This window comes from Miscanthus floridulus, chromosome 18, assembly GCF_019320115.1.
Source record: "Miscanthus floridulus cultivar M001 chromosome 18, ASM1932011v1, whole genome shotgun sequence".
In the NCBI taxonomy this organism is placed as follows: domain Eukaryota; kingdom Viridiplantae; phylum Streptophyta; class Magnoliopsida; order Poales; family Poaceae; genus Miscanthus; species Miscanthus floridulus.
The window spans coordinates 121597284-121614238 of NC_089597.1; the positions used below are offsets into that span (position 1 = coordinate 121597284).

Here is a 16955-nt window from a genome sequence, read left to right on the forward strand (position 1 = left end):
CTCCCCTGCGATGACGGCAATCTGCAACGGTGGTGGCGGTGTTCCGGTGAGCCGAGGCATCAAAGGAGTGGTAGGGGTGGCGGGTGAGCTCCAGTGACTCACCACGAACCAGGCTGGGGTGACGGCTCGGTCAGAGACTCTCCGAATGACGCTGACCACGTGCGCCCGGATGGCGCGGCGGCGCACCGCGACAGCACGACCACATCAGCGGAAGCTAGGAGGCGGTAGAGGTTCAAGTGAGGTACGCAGGGTGGAGCGGAGGTAGAGGCGAGGCTAGCGGTGCAACAAACTTGACTCGAGGTGAACACTTGAGCTATTGCAGTGGTCGCGGCCGAGCCCGGCCTTAATGGCGTGGTGGGGTGAAAACCTCCAAATTGGGGTACGGTGGTGGTCGGTTGAGAGGATGGAGGGGTCGGCCAGTCAACCAACATTAAGACGAAGTCGGAGCCGCTGTGAATTTGGCGCTGGTGGTCCCGAGCAGCCAGCCTACGGTGGCGGCCCCGTCGGCCGTGGCAAGCAGAGGAGGGGAAATGAAAATGCTAAGTCCGAGCTCCGGTCACGTCCGCAACAGGATGGGGCGACGTGATTGGCACAGTAGGAGCGGCTCGCGCGCTGGGCCAGACCACGACGTGCGCCCACAGACGGCCGAGTTGCGAGGCGTGAGCGGCCAGCCGACCAGCCAGCAGCGCAGGCGAGCAGGGCCTAGATGCGACGCGCGCGCTGACCCCAGGCAACATAGCTTCACCGCGTGCAACGTGGAGGGGACAGTGGGACAGCGCGGGCAGGCGCACACGCAAACCTCCGAGAGGAGGTAGCAGCAGCCACTGTGGTGGGACAACGTGCAGGGCGGTTGTGGGCTCGGCGTGGCCAGCGCTCAGCCGGGCATGGCCCAAGCGTGCAGAGACGCACGGTGACCGCTACCCAAGGGCCAAAAGGGCGAAATCATTGCCGTGCACACTTTTTAAAGCGGTGCCAAGGCCACCAAACAGCGAGGTTAAGGTTCGGCCAACTTCGCTAATCCAAGGTCCATGCTACCAGCTAGCTAGGAAAACACCCGGCGCGACCAAAGAGCGACTAGGGTAAAAGATACGAGAAGGCCAACATGAGTTCGTCGTATAGCGCGTCGGTTCGCGAACAGAGCACCGAACGTAGCTCTTCGTGCGTTCTGAGAGTTTCGAGCCATTCTTGGGATAACCCCGCTACGTCCAACAATTCTACGAACCACTCCACACCAAAACACTTACGATGATACAACTAGCGATACAATAATATAAAGTTAACGTTCAAGAAAATTAGCTAGAATTTAAATACTAATACGCCATCGCCTATCGTTTCCGATTTAGGAAGTTATAACTTTTAGTTTTGACTGCATCCCAGAACTATTCAACTAGCTAGTGCGATATAACTTGCCACGAGTGATACTTTAAAACCTAAGTTAAGATTTTTAAAGACTCGGAAACTCGTTTCGGTAAAACCTGTTAGGTCGAAATTATGGCGCTAAATAGGATCATAACACCGGGGTGTTACAAAACTCATATCGAAATGCGGTTATCAAAGTGCCACTAGATGCTCTAACTCATTGCATATGCATTTAGGATCTAGTGGAGTGCTAACATCCTTGAAAATATTTGTGAAAATATGCTAACACACATATGCACAAGTGGTTGGCACATTTGAGCAAGGGTAAGAAACTTCACCGACGGAGTGTCCACCCGTAGAGTGCGGACAGTCCGACAGTGCCACCGGCGCCCTATACAGAAAAGACAGGATTTCACAGAGTGACCGGACGCTGGATGAGTGCGTCCGGTCCTGCTGAGGTGGCAGTGCACAGAGGAGACACTGTGTGACCGGATGCTAGGTGAGTCCGGTCGCGAGTGGAGGCTTACTGGAAATGATCGAACGCTGGGGTCCTGCGTCCGGTCATGATCTAACTGACGCGTTCGATCACAGTTGGAACCTTACTGGAAGTGACCAGACGCTAGGGTCCTGCGTTCGGTCATGGCACTGTGCTGCGTCCGGTCATTACTTGACCGTTGAGATCGGGCGCTCAGTATTTGAAGAGAGGGATGACATAGCAGCCATCCGTTGACCAAACGCTGGCAGGGTGCATTCGGTCGATATGACCGGAGCGTCCGGTCACCCCAAGTTGTGCCTAGTGAAGGGGTACAACGACTCTATTTCGTGGGGGCTTCTATTTAAGCCCCATGGCCGGCTCTAGCTCACCCTCTTGGCTATTTGCATTGAGATAGCAATCTTATGAGCTTAGCCAAAGCCCTCCCACTCATCTCCATCATAGATTCATCATCTTTGTGAGATTGAGAGTGAATCCAACTGTATTGCTTGAGTGTTTGCATCTAGAGACACTTGGTGTTCGTGTTTCGCTGCGGGATTCACTTGTTACTCTTGGTGGTTGCCGTCACCTAGACGGCTTGGAGCAGCGAGGATCATCGAGCGGAGGTTGGTGATTGTCTCCGACTCCGATCGTGGTGCTTGTGAGGGGTTCTTGACATTTCCCTGGCGGAGAGCCAAAAGGTACTCTAGTGGATTGCTCATGGCTTGTATGATCCTCATCTTGTGTTGGTTGTGCGGCACCCTATTGAGGGTTTAGCGTGTGATGCCAATTAGCGCATGAACCTCCAAGTGAGTAAATCGCCACAACGAGGACTAGCTTGTCGGCAAGCAAGTGAACCTCGGTAAAAAATCATTGTGTTCATCATTTGATTCTGAGGTAATTGGTCTTCATTCTTGTGATTGATTGGTTCACTCCTCGACACGGCGGTATAAACAACTTGCTCACTCTCTTTACAATACCGCAAACTAGTTGTTAAGCTCTTTAGTGTAGCTAGTTGTGAGAGCTTGTTAGTTTGGTTAGTGCGGCTCTTTAGTTAGCCTTTGAGAGCACACTAACTTAGTGTAGTGACATAGCTATTGTGTGGATAGACACTATATTAACTAGAATTGTGGTTGGTGGCTTGCATTTTTAGTAGGCTAGCGCAATACTTGCTTCGCCCCATAATTGTCTAACCATTCTATTAAGTGTTGTTGTAGAAATTTTTAATAGGCTATTCACCCCTCCTCTAGCCATTAGGACCTTTTAGGGACCCGCATGAAGGAGAAGAAGGACCTGGCGATCCTGAAGGCCTTCTTCTCTCTCTCGTTCTTCTCTTTTTCCTCCGCTATAACTCGCGCTTTCCCTTGGCCTATAAAAGGGAAAGCAGGGCGCCCCATGAGAGGGCCGCTCGATCGACCCATCGAGACCCGATCGGATCCAGATCCACATAAGAGCATGATACGAACACATGGTTGAGCAGCGATCGAGCTCTTAGCACCTGTTCACTCCTTCCACCAGAGACTTGGGATCATTTCCCTCTCTCGCTCGTTTATAACCCCTACTACAAACTTTTAGTGCTAGTAACACAAGTAGTAACGACGAACTGGACTTAGGGACTTTCTGCCCGAACCAGTATAAACCTCATGTCCTCTAAGCACACCATCCAAGCCAGACGTGCAATACTAGAAATTTACTCGTCGGTGGTAACTCAAAACACCGATAAGCAGCGACGGTGAAGTAGGCCCTCGAGGAAGCACAGCCTCTAGGTCGTCGATCTCTCCACGGTGGCCTACGGCGGGCGGTCCGCTGTCGATGGCTCACGTGGCATTCAGCCACGCTCGGCTGGCGAGCGCGGCGTCCTCCGACCTCTCATAAGTTGCCTTGTGAACCTCGGCTCGTCGGGCATCCTTCTCCGCCCACACAAGCCAGGCGGCCTCTAGGACAGCTTTGAGATCTTCCAGCCGTGAGCCATATCCCCCCGTTAGGAGCTTTAGGAAACTATTTTTTTTGCTTGGCTATGAACGCAAATCTAGTGATGACATGTCCACAGACTGCTCCAACGAAAGTGATGACCAAGCCCCCGCCGACCTCGCTGGAGGTCACGGTGAGGGTGTTGCCCATTCTCAGTGCTCTGAGAGGACGGTTGGGGGTGGGGGTTGGGGACGATTGGGGGTGAGTGGGTTGGGGTGATGGTTAGTGAGTTCGAGGGCGGGGGTGAACGATGATCTCTTTGACCTTATCATCCATCGTGCCATTGACTGCGCCATTGCCGTCTAGGGTAGTATTCTTTGGTGAGAAGCTTTTCACTTGTCTTGGCCAAATTCGAGCAAAGGCGACTGGAAGAGGATGCCGAGCCTAGTGGCGGTGGGTGGGTGGCATCCAGCCTCCAGCGCCTCTAGATCCATCGAAATTGTTAGGGGTGCCACGAGCACGCGTACATTGGACCCACAGTCCTAGATGCTCTGTCTTGTCCAACCAAAGTTCGCGTACATTGGGCGTCTTGCATGGATTTGAGCCGGACAACCGAAAAGGCCTCACCAAAGCTTAGTTCCCTCAAGGACAATGGCGCAGTGGATAATAGCGATGAGATCTCTGTTCACCCTCACCCCTAAACTCACTAACAATCTATGCCCTCACCCCCCCTCACCCCCAACCGTCCTCTCACGAGCATGGGCACCTTCCTCACCATGAAGTCTGCGTGCTCGCCGCGGGCCTGGCCGCCACTTGGCTATTTGGAGCGGGGAGATCGAGGCTGAGCACGACCTGTATCCTCCTTATTCAGGCTATGCAATTTGCTTAGGGAGGGGGGTTGTGCCCCCACCCGCGTCCCTATCTATAATCTTTTTTGCTTCCCCAGTAGAGTCTACTAGATGCGCTATAGTTTAGTGCCATGGTGGGCATCGAGCTAGATCCAGTAACTGGCTGGCGCCTTAACACGCCTGCAGGAGCTGATGTTGAAATGTAAGGCGATGAAGTGACTAGCTGATCACTGGCCCAGCAGATTAAACTGCTGAACAATGGGCCTGAGGTATGCATCCGTATCCATCGGTGTTCGTCAGCAGCCGGGAGCACTGCGTTCTTCACGCCTCACGAGTCACGATCGATCGGCCATGGGCCGATACAAAAAAATCACACCGTGGACCGTGTGGCTGCAGGCGGTAGCCCGGGGAGCACGGGATGAATGGACCGGACGCCAGGCAAGTTTCGCCACGACCATGCCCTCACCCTCGCCCTAGCGCTTTGCTGACACAGGGGAAAAAGGGAAGGGGTCACGAACAAATTGGAGGGGTTGCGCCTGCTGCACGAGGGCAGGATGCCGCCGACAGGTGCTCGTGGAATCTCCATGTAATATATCGATGATTTCCTTTTTTTCCCGCGCAAACTCACTCGGCCCATATATAGAGGCCCTAGGTCGTCGCCGCCCATAAATGGACCATCATGCTAAGAAAGTTCCGTCGAGAAAGGCCTGAGATAAATACACTAGAGGCGAACGGGGCTTAGCCCAGACCCCAAAGAGAGAGAGAGAAGAAAAAATTATTTGGAGACAAAATAATGAGAACAGCACCAAAAAAGAGAAGAAAACTGAATGTCTTAATACAGCCTCGTCTCACATTTCAGAAATTTTGTTCACAAATGGGAATGTCACATTTGTTTCAAATGTAGTAAACACGATTCAGATCAAAGGTACGAAGTGTCTAGGCCGATGCTCACAATACACATATTGCTCAATCTCATCATGAATTTAGATTTATGCCATACTTTGTTTGTGTAAATGCAGTCACACTAGACGAAAATATAACGTCCAGAATAGAACAAGTTTATATTGGTTGTCTTAAGATGCATTATCAAAATGGAATATGTTAATCGTTCTAGGAAACTTTTTTTTACAACATCACATAGTTTATATTAGAATCTGTCTACTGAACATTCAGTTGATTTTGGGCTCCCTAGCAACCGGTTGTTTCAAAGCCCCAAAACAACCGGAAAAACAAAAAAAGAAACAATAGGTTGTTCCAAACCAATGAAACAACCGATTTATAAAACCACAGGATCAACACTAACAGCTTCTGTGCTTTGCTGTTGTAGGCCCAAAAATTGAGAAAGAAAAGGCCCAAACAACAAAAAGGCAATAGGCCCAAAAGCCCTATTGATTCACCCAACGTACTGGTATGTAACACTAGTCTTGAATAGCTTAACACCATCAAAGCTACATAAAACAAAAGATACACATAAAAATCTACATGACAAATAGACAAAAAAATAATATACAAAAATAAAAATGAAAAAATATGTACCAGCTCCATTGGCTGTGAGCAAGACCACAAAAGACTTTATAGTAGTGCATCTCAGTTTCAGACACATTAAAACGACGAGAAGATTTTTTGATGTTTGGGACTATGATATGCACAATACACAAAACGTAAGAAAAAATGAAAAGCCACAGCTAGACAAAATAGACCAAAAATAAACATGAAATAAAAACAGCATAAGTCCACATAATTTTAATTATATGAAAACTGAAAATAGAATAAAATGGACCACAAATGAGCCTGAAATAAAAAACCTCGATTCTACAATAATGAAAATGAACTAAAACTATCTTAAAATGAACCTGAAATCAAGAACCGAGATTCTAAAAAAGTAAAAATGAACTATAACTGAAATAGAGATTCAGATTGATTCTTGCAAACAACAAGATTCTACGGTACTGAACCTAAAATAAGAATGACAAGAACTGAACCTAAAATCTAAAAACTGAACTAACTGAAACTAAAATCTATACACTAAACTAAAACTCTGAAAACTCAAATAAATTAAATTTACAGAACTAAATCTGTAATCAAACACAACTAAAAATGAAAAATAGACTATACTAAACAATTATAGAAACATTTCACCTTCAATTACATGAGTCATGTTATTGGTCATCCGGATGTTCAAATTCTTTTTGTTGTACAGTTGGTCAGCTAATTCTCCCATGTCCAAGGAACGACCTTTGGATTTTGTTTCCTTAAAAATATAGACCTCAGGTGAAACCTGCCAACAACCATAAATCTCAAAATAAGAAAATATAATTTCAACCATGACCAATAGCTTAATTTAACATATAAAAAAAGATCCCCTGCCTAATTATACAGAACTTACATCTTTGATAGGGTTTGGAATTGAAGCTTGTAACGATGGAACTGCAGGTAGATGAAGTTCGCTAATGAAACTGATTAGGCTTCGATTTGGGATTCATCGGCATTGCTGGAGCTAAAAAATATACACAGTAAATACAAATACTAGAAACCTAATAATAGTTAATACAAATTTCATATGAAAAACACATAAAGAAATACAATACCATGCTGCGATGATACAGATGTATTCCTACTAAACTCCCTCCCAAACAAGAATATTGGTGTGTCGAGAATAGGAACATGATTTGCCTTGACTTGGTTCTGAAAGCTTTTAGTAGCTTCAGTTCCATTGTATATATTCTACCCAAGAAATTGAACAAAAATAGATCCACATGAATTAATGATTTGAATATAAAAATATATAACTTAAAAGAAAAAACCAGAAATACACACATCTGCAGAATGATGGAGACCTTTATCTAATGCAGCATTACTTTCCATTTTCGCCATTTGTGCTTGGGGGCTTCTCATGAAACTATGTCTGAAAACATTTAAAAATAAAAAAAAATGCTAAAATGATTATTAATGACAACAACCCAAAATCCAAAAGAAAAAAAGCATAATTGCACAACATATTCAACATAAAGTTTCTATTACATGCCTGAAGCTGGTGGGGCTTTTTTATTCATGGAATTAAAGTTAGCATCATGGTTGTTGCAAACAGGTGCATTACGGCAAGCATGGCTACTGTGTGCTACTTGAGAACCGTGGGTTTTCTTCCCCAGGTTTTGAGATGCATCATGAAGGATCTGTAGAAGACTGAGCACTAAGCTTTCTGCTGACAGACTACAGCAATGGCACTTCCCATATGAATTATCTTGAACAAGGTTGCATAACTCATCAACCACCTAATACAAAAATATAATAAACTTAACAAAAAAAATAAAAGAAGATGACAATAGGTAAAATGAAACGAAAGAAACTTACATCAGAAGGCAAATGCTCTTCGAAATATGTTGTAAGCTTCTCCTTGAATGCATTTCTTTTGAAGGACTCCTAGTAAATTTAAACAAAACAATATAAAAAACACATATAAAAACTTACAAAAAAAAAAACAAACCTCATTCTCTTCATGCAGATTGAGTTTGGTTTTATCAGGGAGCTCCTAGACATATTTTACTTTCTAAAAGAATAGTAAAAAAATCAACTTCAAATCTAAGTACATATGAATTGAAAAGCAAAACTAACATACCTTCTCCTTACAAAAGTTAATGAACTTTTGCATCATTTCTAAACTGAGCTTCCATCAAAACAACCTATAAAATAAATAGGCAAACAAAAATAATAAGAAGAATTAACATAAAAGAACAGAGTAACTACATAAATGATATACTTACACTCTTATCATCTTCAAAATCTTCAAACCTAAAAAAGTTGTTATGCTGCCCTAATCGAACAGAAAATGAATTACCACCACTGGTCCGCGGGGCTCTTCCTTTTCGTAGCCATCTAATTCATAAAGAAAATAAAACACTTCAGGCATCATGTCAACATCATGCAAAGCCAGGGAGCATGCTCAAAGTCAATGGGTGCATGCCCTAAAAATAAATTCTAAATGATTTGAAGTTAACTGTACTGATACATGCTATAGAATGCAATCCTCAAAAAGAGCAGCAGATCAAAAACCGAAAGTACTCAGTAAGCAATAGCAGAAAATGAATCTAATTCAGGGTACTATAAATCATTAACTAGCAGACGGCTAACGTGCGTTGAAGCCAGCTAACGTGCGTTGAACAAAAAACTCATGTGCAAGCAACTAAGAACAAAAAAAAAACTACAACTAGGGAGGATCCACTTATTCTAAATGAATGAGAATAGGCATGGTAGTCAACTTGCTTGAAAACATTACAACTTTGTAGTAAGAAAAACAGATAGGTAAACATTTTAGGTAGTATGAAAATAGCATGGCTCATAAAAATTGAATACAGATTGACTTGCTCTGAATGATAATGCAAACATGTAGCTGAACAAAGTAAATATTGATGATACTAGCAGGCTGACAGAAACACTAGCAAGAGAAATATAGCTAAACGTACAAAGAAGATTAGAAACCAAGTAATGATTAATGAAAAGGACTACAACTAGATTGCAGATCTAAACTGACAAAATGGTTGAGAGAATAATACCTGAACTTTATATGAAATCGCTGCTGCACCAAGTTTCTGAATAGAGACCCAACAGTGAGGAAGAGAACAAAAAATAGTAGTAATTGCTGCCACTTACTGCTGATCTGAAAACCAAAAAAATAAGCTTTGAGCTGCTGAAGTAAAAAAGAGCAAATCACATAAACTGTAGTTCTTGCAACATGGACAGAGATACAGACAAGGCAAAAATAGAAAAAGCAAGGAACTGAACTTAAAATAAATAAGCTACCTGCTACCACAATTCTACTGCTACGAATATAAAACTAGAGTAAACTAATAACTAAACTGACGACAAAACTGATTTATTTCTGTTGCAAAAGGAAGGAATCGATCCGAACGAATTGAAAGCAACGGCCCCCGGGCCACGTACGGCCATGCAAGAACATACACGCATGCAGTAACTAAAAAATTCCTGAATTTCCTAAAGTTGTGCGGAAGCAAAACGACAAAAAGTGTATTAAATTAGTCACTAAAAAGCTGGCTAACAAAAGCTCTAATAAGCAAGCAAATATTAAACAAAAAGAGCCAATTTGGAAAAAACACAAGCTGCAGGTGAACTGAACTGAATAAGACCAAGATTATTTCTCTCACAGAATTAATTAATGCTCCTGACAAAACACAAGATAACAGACTGTTTCTTCAGCGTACAACTAACACAATGCAACGCTGAAATCCACCAGATCGAGCTCAACGCCAACAACTAGTGATTGCGTACAAATGACGTGATGGTGCTTGAAAGATCAAGTCATGTCAGTGAGACAAACTGTCATGCAAAAACAAAACTCAAAAGAACTGTTACTGTAGCTGGACAAAGACGTTTCACAAGCTAGGAAACTCAATCCAAGGTTTAGCACGAGAGGTACTGCTGAAACACCAAACACGCATTTGAGACACGTAGCAGCAAAGCGAGAAACTGAACGAACTTCAAATCTGAACTCACAAAACCAAGAGAAGAGGCCCCGGAAGGATCAGTGCTGATAGAGTCCAAGCACCGGTAAAGAAAAGCTACAGACCATCTGAAAGTACCGAACTGGTTACTGCTTCTAAACTGAAAAATGACGGATTCTCTGAACTGAATTGGTGAAGCTATAGAGGGCATTCCTGAATGCCAGCCGCCGCCGCCGTTATGATAGAACTGAGAAGAAAAACAACCAGCAAATAAGATAAATGGCACAGATTTATCATCATGGACAGATAACTGAGAAGTAACTGATTTCAGCACATAACATTTGGACACCAGTGACAAATAAACAGTACCATGCATTTGTACATAAAAGAAACTGAAGGAGCACAAGAGTGATGAACCTTACTATATATCTACTCAAAAGCTAAATCACTACTAGCAGAAAACAGAGGACTAGTGAGACAAACATGAGCTGAAACTGAACCATGTCTCTGTACTAAACTGAAAAATGAACGGATCTCACCTGCCGCCCACCAACATCCAGCCCCAATTCCAATTTCCCTTCCACAGCAGCAGCCTCCTGCCATACCCACACCACCCACCCCCAACCCGGTAACCATGGTCGAAAGCCGTCGCCGCCCTTCCTGGCGCCCCTCCTCACGGCAGCCGTGACCAACCCGATGACTTCACGCCCGAATGCGCTATCGCTCGCCCATGCCGCCCCTGACGGCGGGGACGCCAGCAGCGCCACGCGGAACACGTCGAGGCCGCGAGCCGTGCTTGGCGTGGGAAACGAGGCAGCGACTCACCGTGGGCCGTGGCCCCGCCGGTGCTGGCCGCGGGTAAGGCTGGATGAAAAAACCGAGTTGTTAGCTCTCTCAGCTCGTGGCTGGCTCGACTCGACTCGGTTTGAATCGACTCGTTATGATTAACAAGCTGGCCGAGCCAAGATTTAGCTCGTGCTTTAAAGAGGGCCAACTCGAGCCACTCGTGAGTCGCTCGCGAGCTAAACGGGCTAAACTTCTAGGAAAAAAAAGTATCAAAACTTATATTAGTTTTTGTATTACTTCATGTCTTGCACTTTACAATTGACTGATAACTGGTCTATACCCTATAAATTAACTGGTAACTGATCTAGATGCATTTCTTTTATATTATTATTATTCTCAAATTTTAGATAAATACAAATATTATATTTTGTGTATTTTTTATACCTGGCTCGCGAGCTTAACGAGGGAGGCCGAGCCAGGACGCGATTACCGAATGAGCGGCCGAGCCGCTGTATCCCCATGAAGTCTCCGTCCGTGAGGTCGAGCACCAGGGAGGCGCCCAACGCGGACCCCCCGCGCTCCCAACCACAAAACCACAACCTCATTCAGATCCTCTCCTATACATCAACATACCGCCGCACAAAAAAATGCCTGCCGCCGCAAAACACACAAACCCTAGCATCGATGAAAATAAAACACAAAGAGAGGGGCAGGGGGACTTAGCTGTCCGAAACCCTAAAAATCGCCGGTCGCCGCTGCCGGCGGGCGGCGAGTCGCCTCGACTCGACTGGAGGAAGACGAAACACAATGGAAATGGGGAAAGGGGGGAACGGACACGATAAAATCAGGCGCCAGTCCCAAAAAAAATCAAAATAGTAAGGCCTTGTTTAGTTGGCCGAATTTTGGAATTTGGGTTACTATAACACTTTCGTTTTTATTTGGCAATTAGTGTTCAATCATGGACCAATTAGGCTTAAAACGTTCGTCTCGCGATTTCCAACCAAACTGTGTAATTGGATTTTTTTTGTCTACATTTAATGCTTCATGCACGTATCGCAAGATTCGATGTAATGGCTACTGTAGCACTTTTTGAGAATTTGGGGTTAGAACTAAACAAGGCCTAACCCATACAAGCTGAGCCCACATGTCACTGCCACAAAAACAAACACAGGCACAGACACAAGCGGAGGGGGATCGAGAAGAAAACAAACAGAGATCGCACGCTCCAAAAGAAAAAGACACAAAACAACCGGGCAGCATATAGAAATTCTCTTATATTATCACAACAGCCATATTACAAAGGCATCCTCCAAAGAAGACGAAAATACAACGAAGCCCTGCATCTGAAAGGGAAGGCAGCAGCGTCGACGGTGATGGTGATGACGAATCCGCCGGCGGGGACCGCAGGGGCGTCGTAGACACATGCACCCGGATGGACTAGTCGCGCAAAGCGTCGGTTAAAAGTGGATCTGCTGAGCCAACGGAGTAGCAGCACACCGGCGATCGAAGGATGCTGTTGATGTCGTCGCCAGAGGTTGAAGAGGAAACTCAAACTAGGATCCCAGGTGGAGGCGGAGCTGTCGAACCGAAACCAGAAAAGGAGCTGCCTTGCTTTAGAAGGGAATAGCAGGACCATAGGCTGCTGTGTTGCAAAAAAAGCGGGCGGCTAAGGTTGCGGATGGAAGGGAAGCGGATCTCGACGATGACAGGTGGAGGTGGAAACGGAGATGGAGAAGAAGAGATCCGCATAGCAGAAGATCAGATTTATTTTATTTTCACTGACCTTGGAAGCAACGTCGTCGGCACCGACGAAGATGACGAGGAAGAGCACGACGACGACGGCAGCTGCAGCTCGAAGACAGAACTTCCTCACAAGGGAGACACTCGTACAGCAACTACTACATACTACAGCTCGCCGGATGTGGCACGGAGGGGGCTGGCTGGATCTGCTGGGAGCCGCTCGAGGAAGAAACTACCGCTCCCGTTGTAGGAAACTTTGTTCTGACTATACTGGGACACACTCCATCTGTAGAAATAACAGTCAAACAGTGCAAACAAATATACCCCTCCGTACCATGGTTTTTGAAAGTTTTTGAAATACTTTTAGAAAGAAAACTGTGTGCTGGAATTTTGTTTGCAAGCAAACACACATTCATACAAAAAGTTCCAAAATATTCGGTGTTTTTTCAAAACTAAAATATTCGGTGTTTTACTATCCAATAAACCTGGCATAAAAAAACAAGATGTTACGGAGCGAGATTCCAGTTTCTAGAATATAGAGAAATTTTATGTTAAAATTGGTATGTCGTCGATGGAATCATCGATGCTTGATTGCTTCAAGAGCTATCCTTAGTTTATCAACTCATGGCAAGGATCTCGGGCCTCGGACATGGAGATGATCACAGAGAGAGTCTCATTTGATATGAACTCAGAGACAAGCAGCTAGCGGAATTCATGTCCCGACAGATAGCATCCATATAATCTCACGACATTCCGATGATTCATCTGTGAGAGGATGGCAACCTCGTTTGTGAAACGGAAAGAGTCTACGTAACCCCTCATCTATTGCGATCCGACTACTTCACTTTCAACCTATAAAACCATGTATTTAACCTCTAACTTTGGTAAAACCGTTTAAATAACCCCTGAGATGATTTTGCATAGCGGTTTTGTCACGTTGGCGTGGTGAGGTTGATGCTGACGTAGATTACTGACAAATGGGCTCTGCTTGTAAGTGGGCAGGTCTTCTCCCTTACCTCCCGCAGCCGGTAGGCGGATGTCCGTGAGCTGCTCGCGAGGCTGCAGATCGAGCACGCCGAGGCCAAGAGCCGGGCCGTGGACGGGCTGCTGGACGCTCACGCAGGGACGAGCGGAGCGTGCTAGCGGCGCTCGGCTGCGCCAGCGTCTCCGCGATGGTGCAGCTGCTCACGGCGTTGGTGCCCGTGGTCCGGGAGAAGGCCGCCAGGGTCGTGTGCCAGGTCGTAGAGTCAGGCTGCTCGTGTTGGAGGGCGTCCTGCCGCCGCTCGTAAAGCTGGCGGAGTCCGGCAGCCTCGTGGGGCGCGTCCGCGTGAGAAGGCTGCAGTCACGCTGCAGCGCCTGTCCGCGCAGACACGGTGGGCGGAGGGCAGCGGCCTGCGGCGCACCGTCGTGTCCGCCACAACCCGTCGGCTCCGCGGCCGCTCTTCCACCTCGGCGCACCTGCAGCCTGAACACGTCGCGATTCCACCCCGGCGCGCTGCGGTTGCACGGCAGCGACGCCACCACCACGTCCACGTCGCCCTCGTCGTCCTCCTCCTCGTCGATCCGCTCCGGGAACAGGTCCATCCACCGGAACACATCGGAGACGCGCTCGAAGTCCACGCGCACGGCGTCGCCCTCCACGCCCGGCGGCCGGCTCGGAGCAAGAAAGAACGCCACTGCTCGTACGTCGTGCCGGTAGACTCACATAGTCACACTCACCTTACCTTCTGTGAGAGCTGGGTCGACGGCGGCGGCGGGCAGGAGTTGGCGGAAACTGCAGCGGCCTTTTTGGCATTGATTTGTTTCTTGATTTTTCATTCATCTCCCTGTAGATTTGGGGAGGATTTGCGTTTGTGAGAGATGCAAGCGTTCAGCCTCGTACGCCCTGAGCTGCATCAAGGGAAATAGACACCTCCGACGGCCACCGCGTTCGACGCCGACGTGCTTCCTATGCGAGCAAGCCGGCAGCGGGAGATTGTAACCACTTACAAGCGGGGCCCACTTGTCAGTCGTCCCGTCAGCATCAAAGTCCACCTCAGCACGCCAACGTGGCAAAACCGCTATGCAAAACCACCACACCACAGGAGATTATTTAAACGGTTTTGTAAATGTGAGGGGGTTAAATACCTGGGTTTATAGATTGGGGGTGAAGTAGTCGAGTTGCAATAGGTGAGGAGATTATGTAGACTTTTTCCTTTGTAAAACCATCTATCTCCTTCTGGACTGTAGCTTTTGATCGCTTGATGGCAACAACATGCCCATTTGATAGGATGCCTCTGTTTTCGGCAATCACTCTATCAACGGCAAAGGCCCCTTTCACGGCGTTGCTGAAGAGAAAGGTGGCAAGCCTGTCCAGGAAAGGGAGTTTGATCTACAGTCAGGAATCAACACAAAGACAAGAGCACACTGAAATACTCGATATGTAGAGACTAGAACTAGAGAGAGGTCCGTTGCCACTTGCCCTACGTCCTCCCGACCGATAGCCAATATCTGATGGTACTGTGGAATTGTTAACTTTGTGACATCTTGAGGTAATGCCCATTTTTTACTGTACATTATTCTAATTCAGTAACTCAAGATCGGAATTCCAGAAGTAATCTGTTCCATTGGTTCAGCCTACCTGCATGGCTGCATCTGTTACGCTTGCCGGGCCAAATCGGTGTTCGGAGTAGGCCACATCGTCGTTAAAAGGAGATGCAGCTCAGTCCAGACGGAAGCGACGCATGCGTATACATTTCACTGACATTTATCCCATTGTGAGCCCGAACGAGGCAACGGCCGGCCCAAACGCGGAGTGGCTTCGGAATCCAACTTGGAAACCCCTGTTTGTCTTGCTCCGCGCCAAAGCTGGATTCGTGTGTTGGATTCTTCTGTAGTACGTGTGCTGTGCGCAGGGTTTTGACACTTCCGCTCCGTACATATCCTAGCGACCTAAAACCGTGCCCTTGTCAAAGCCAAACGTCCACAGGTTCTCGGCATCTTTGAAAGCTCCTTTTGACAAACGAACGTTGCCGTGTTGACGGCTTGACGCAGTCAGTCCAACAAAGTCATAAGGTCGGTGTGAGTGTAACACAGCAATTCTCCCCGTTAAAGTATATGTTTATGTTTATGTACATGTACATGTACACTGCACGTTACATCATGACAAAGACATGTATGGCGTCTACGTAGATGTATATCCGCCGAACTTATGCCGTATAACAATGTGATCAACCGATGGATCGATCGAACTCTAGTTGGCCGGCGACGAGCACTCGGGCGGCGGGCCCTGCGGGAAGCGGTACTTGTCGGTGCAGTAGTTGTAGATCATGTACTTAGCCTGCGCCCGGCGGAGCTGCTCCTGCGCGGCGCTATCGAGCTCCTGCGACATCCACGCACCATTAGACCTCGCGCACGAGGCGACGTCCGGCGCGGTGCACCCGGCGGCGGCGTACCCCTTGTACGAGGCGACGAAGGGCGCCTTGGACCAGTCCGTCCTGACTCGCCCCCCCTGCGTGGCCCACTCCTCCGCGTCCCACACGCTGGCGTACAGCCGCATCGGCTGCGACGTCGGGAACGGCACGGCGCCGTCGTTGCGGCGGCGGAACTCGCGGATGGGGACGCCGTCGACGTAGAAGACGATGTGGGCGGGGTTCCAGAGCACGGAGTAGGCGTGGAAGTCCGCGGTGGGGTCGAACCACACCCGGAACTGCTGCTCCCGCCCGCCTTTCCCCTGGGTGTACACGTTGGTGTGCACCGTGTAGGGCTCGCCGGAGACGTTTCCGAGGAACTCGAAGTCGATCTCGTCGTGCGAGCTGCCCTGCGAGGAGAGGTAGAAGGTGGTGACGGTGCCCGCGGAGTTGCCTGGCACCAGCTTCAGCAGCATGTCGAAGCGGCCGTAGAGGTACTGGGCTTTGGACTGGAACCCCGAGCCGGAGGACCTGTCCATGGACAGCGTCAGCAGCTGGCCGTTGTTCAGGATCTTGCCCCGCCCGTCGCCCCACGTGATGTCCACGTCCTGGTAGAAGTTGCCGCCGGCGCTCGTGACGATTCCCCCGTGCAGCAGCAGCAGCTGCAGCACCACCGCCGCCGCCAGAACCAACGTCTTCATGGCACCGGCGGACGAGGCCATCACAGCTCGATCGATTGGTCGCTCAGACTTCAGACTGGTTCAGTTCTCGTCTCTGCAAGACACTGACTGCGATCGATCGATGGATTCTCGATAGGATGGTAGGTGCTGCGACCAACAGGCGGATGAAGCCGCGGTATTTATAGCCTGCCGGATCGATGCTTCCGGCCGGATGGTTGGACCAGAGAGGATCAATCGGTCGATGGATCGCAGGGTGATGAGCTGGCTGCACCATCCATCATCCAATGGCTTGCGCTGCTTCGCAGCCCGTCCAC

General features: G+C 47.8%; 2 protein-coding genes across 14 annotated transcripts; both read right to left on the reverse strand.

Annotated features, from left to right (window-relative positions):
- Window positions 1–5884: 5884 nt before the first annotated feature.
- On the reverse strand, window positions 5885–12815 carry LOC136520537 (uncharacterized). 13 transcript variants are annotated; one of them, XR_010775284.1, is made up of 9 exons: window positions 9141–10888; window positions 8352–8463; window positions 8207–8270; window positions 7942–8010; window positions 7408–7862; window positions 7179–7314; window positions 6977–7087; window positions 6730–6868; window positions 5885–6038 (listed from the first exon to the last, which is right to left on the reverse strand). XR_010775284.1 is itself a non-coding variant. In XM_066514094.1 (8 exons), the coding sequence occupies exons 5-8, from the start codon at window positions 7483–7485 to the stop codon at window positions 6713–6715; spliced, it is 411 nt and encodes a 136-aa protein (XP_066370191.1). In that variant the 5' UTR covers window positions 7486–7862; window positions 7942–8010; window positions 8207–8270; window positions 8352–8463; window positions 9141–10888; the 3' UTR covers window positions 6639–6712. The 13 variants fall into 13 exon arrangements, 1 of the variants encoding a protein (XP_066370191.1); XR_010775289.1 differs by lacking the exon at window positions 5885–6038 and adding an exon at window positions 12616–12815 and having other exon boundaries at window positions 6639–6868; window positions 9141–9244; XR_010775286.1 differs by lacking the exon at window positions 5885–6038 and having other exon boundaries at window positions 6639–6868; window positions 9141–9244; window positions 10586–10888.
- A 2824-nt stretch (window positions 12816–15639) lies between these two features.
- Window positions 15640–16955, reverse strand: LOC136522214 (probable xyloglucan endotransglucosylase/hydrolase protein 23). The gene has a single exon (XM_066516008.1). It carries the CDS (start codon window positions 16681–16683, stop codon window positions 15805–15807), a length of 879 nt encoding a protein of 292 aa, XP_066372105.1. The 5' UTR covers window positions 16684–16955; the 3' UTR covers window positions 15640–15804.

Bases quoted from the DNA above. Each gene is read 5' to 3' on its own strand.
- LOC136522214 (XM_066516008.1), bottom strand. From the start codon at position 16,683: ATGGCCTCGTCCGCCGGTGCCATGAAGACGTTGGTTCTGGCGGCGGCG.
- LOC136520537 (XM_066514094.1), bottom strand. From the start codon at position 7,485: ATGAGAAGCCCCCAAGCACAAATGGCGAAAATGGAAAGTAATGCTGCA. The intron at 7,315-7,407 runs GTGTGTATTTCT...TTTCTTGGGTAG, and splicing joins GTCTCCATCATTCTGCAGAT to AATATATACAATGGAACTGA. The intron at 6,869-6,976 runs GTAAGTTCTGTA...GGTTGTTGGCAG, and splicing joins TTCCAAACCCTATCAAAGAT to GTTTCACCTGAGGTCTATAT.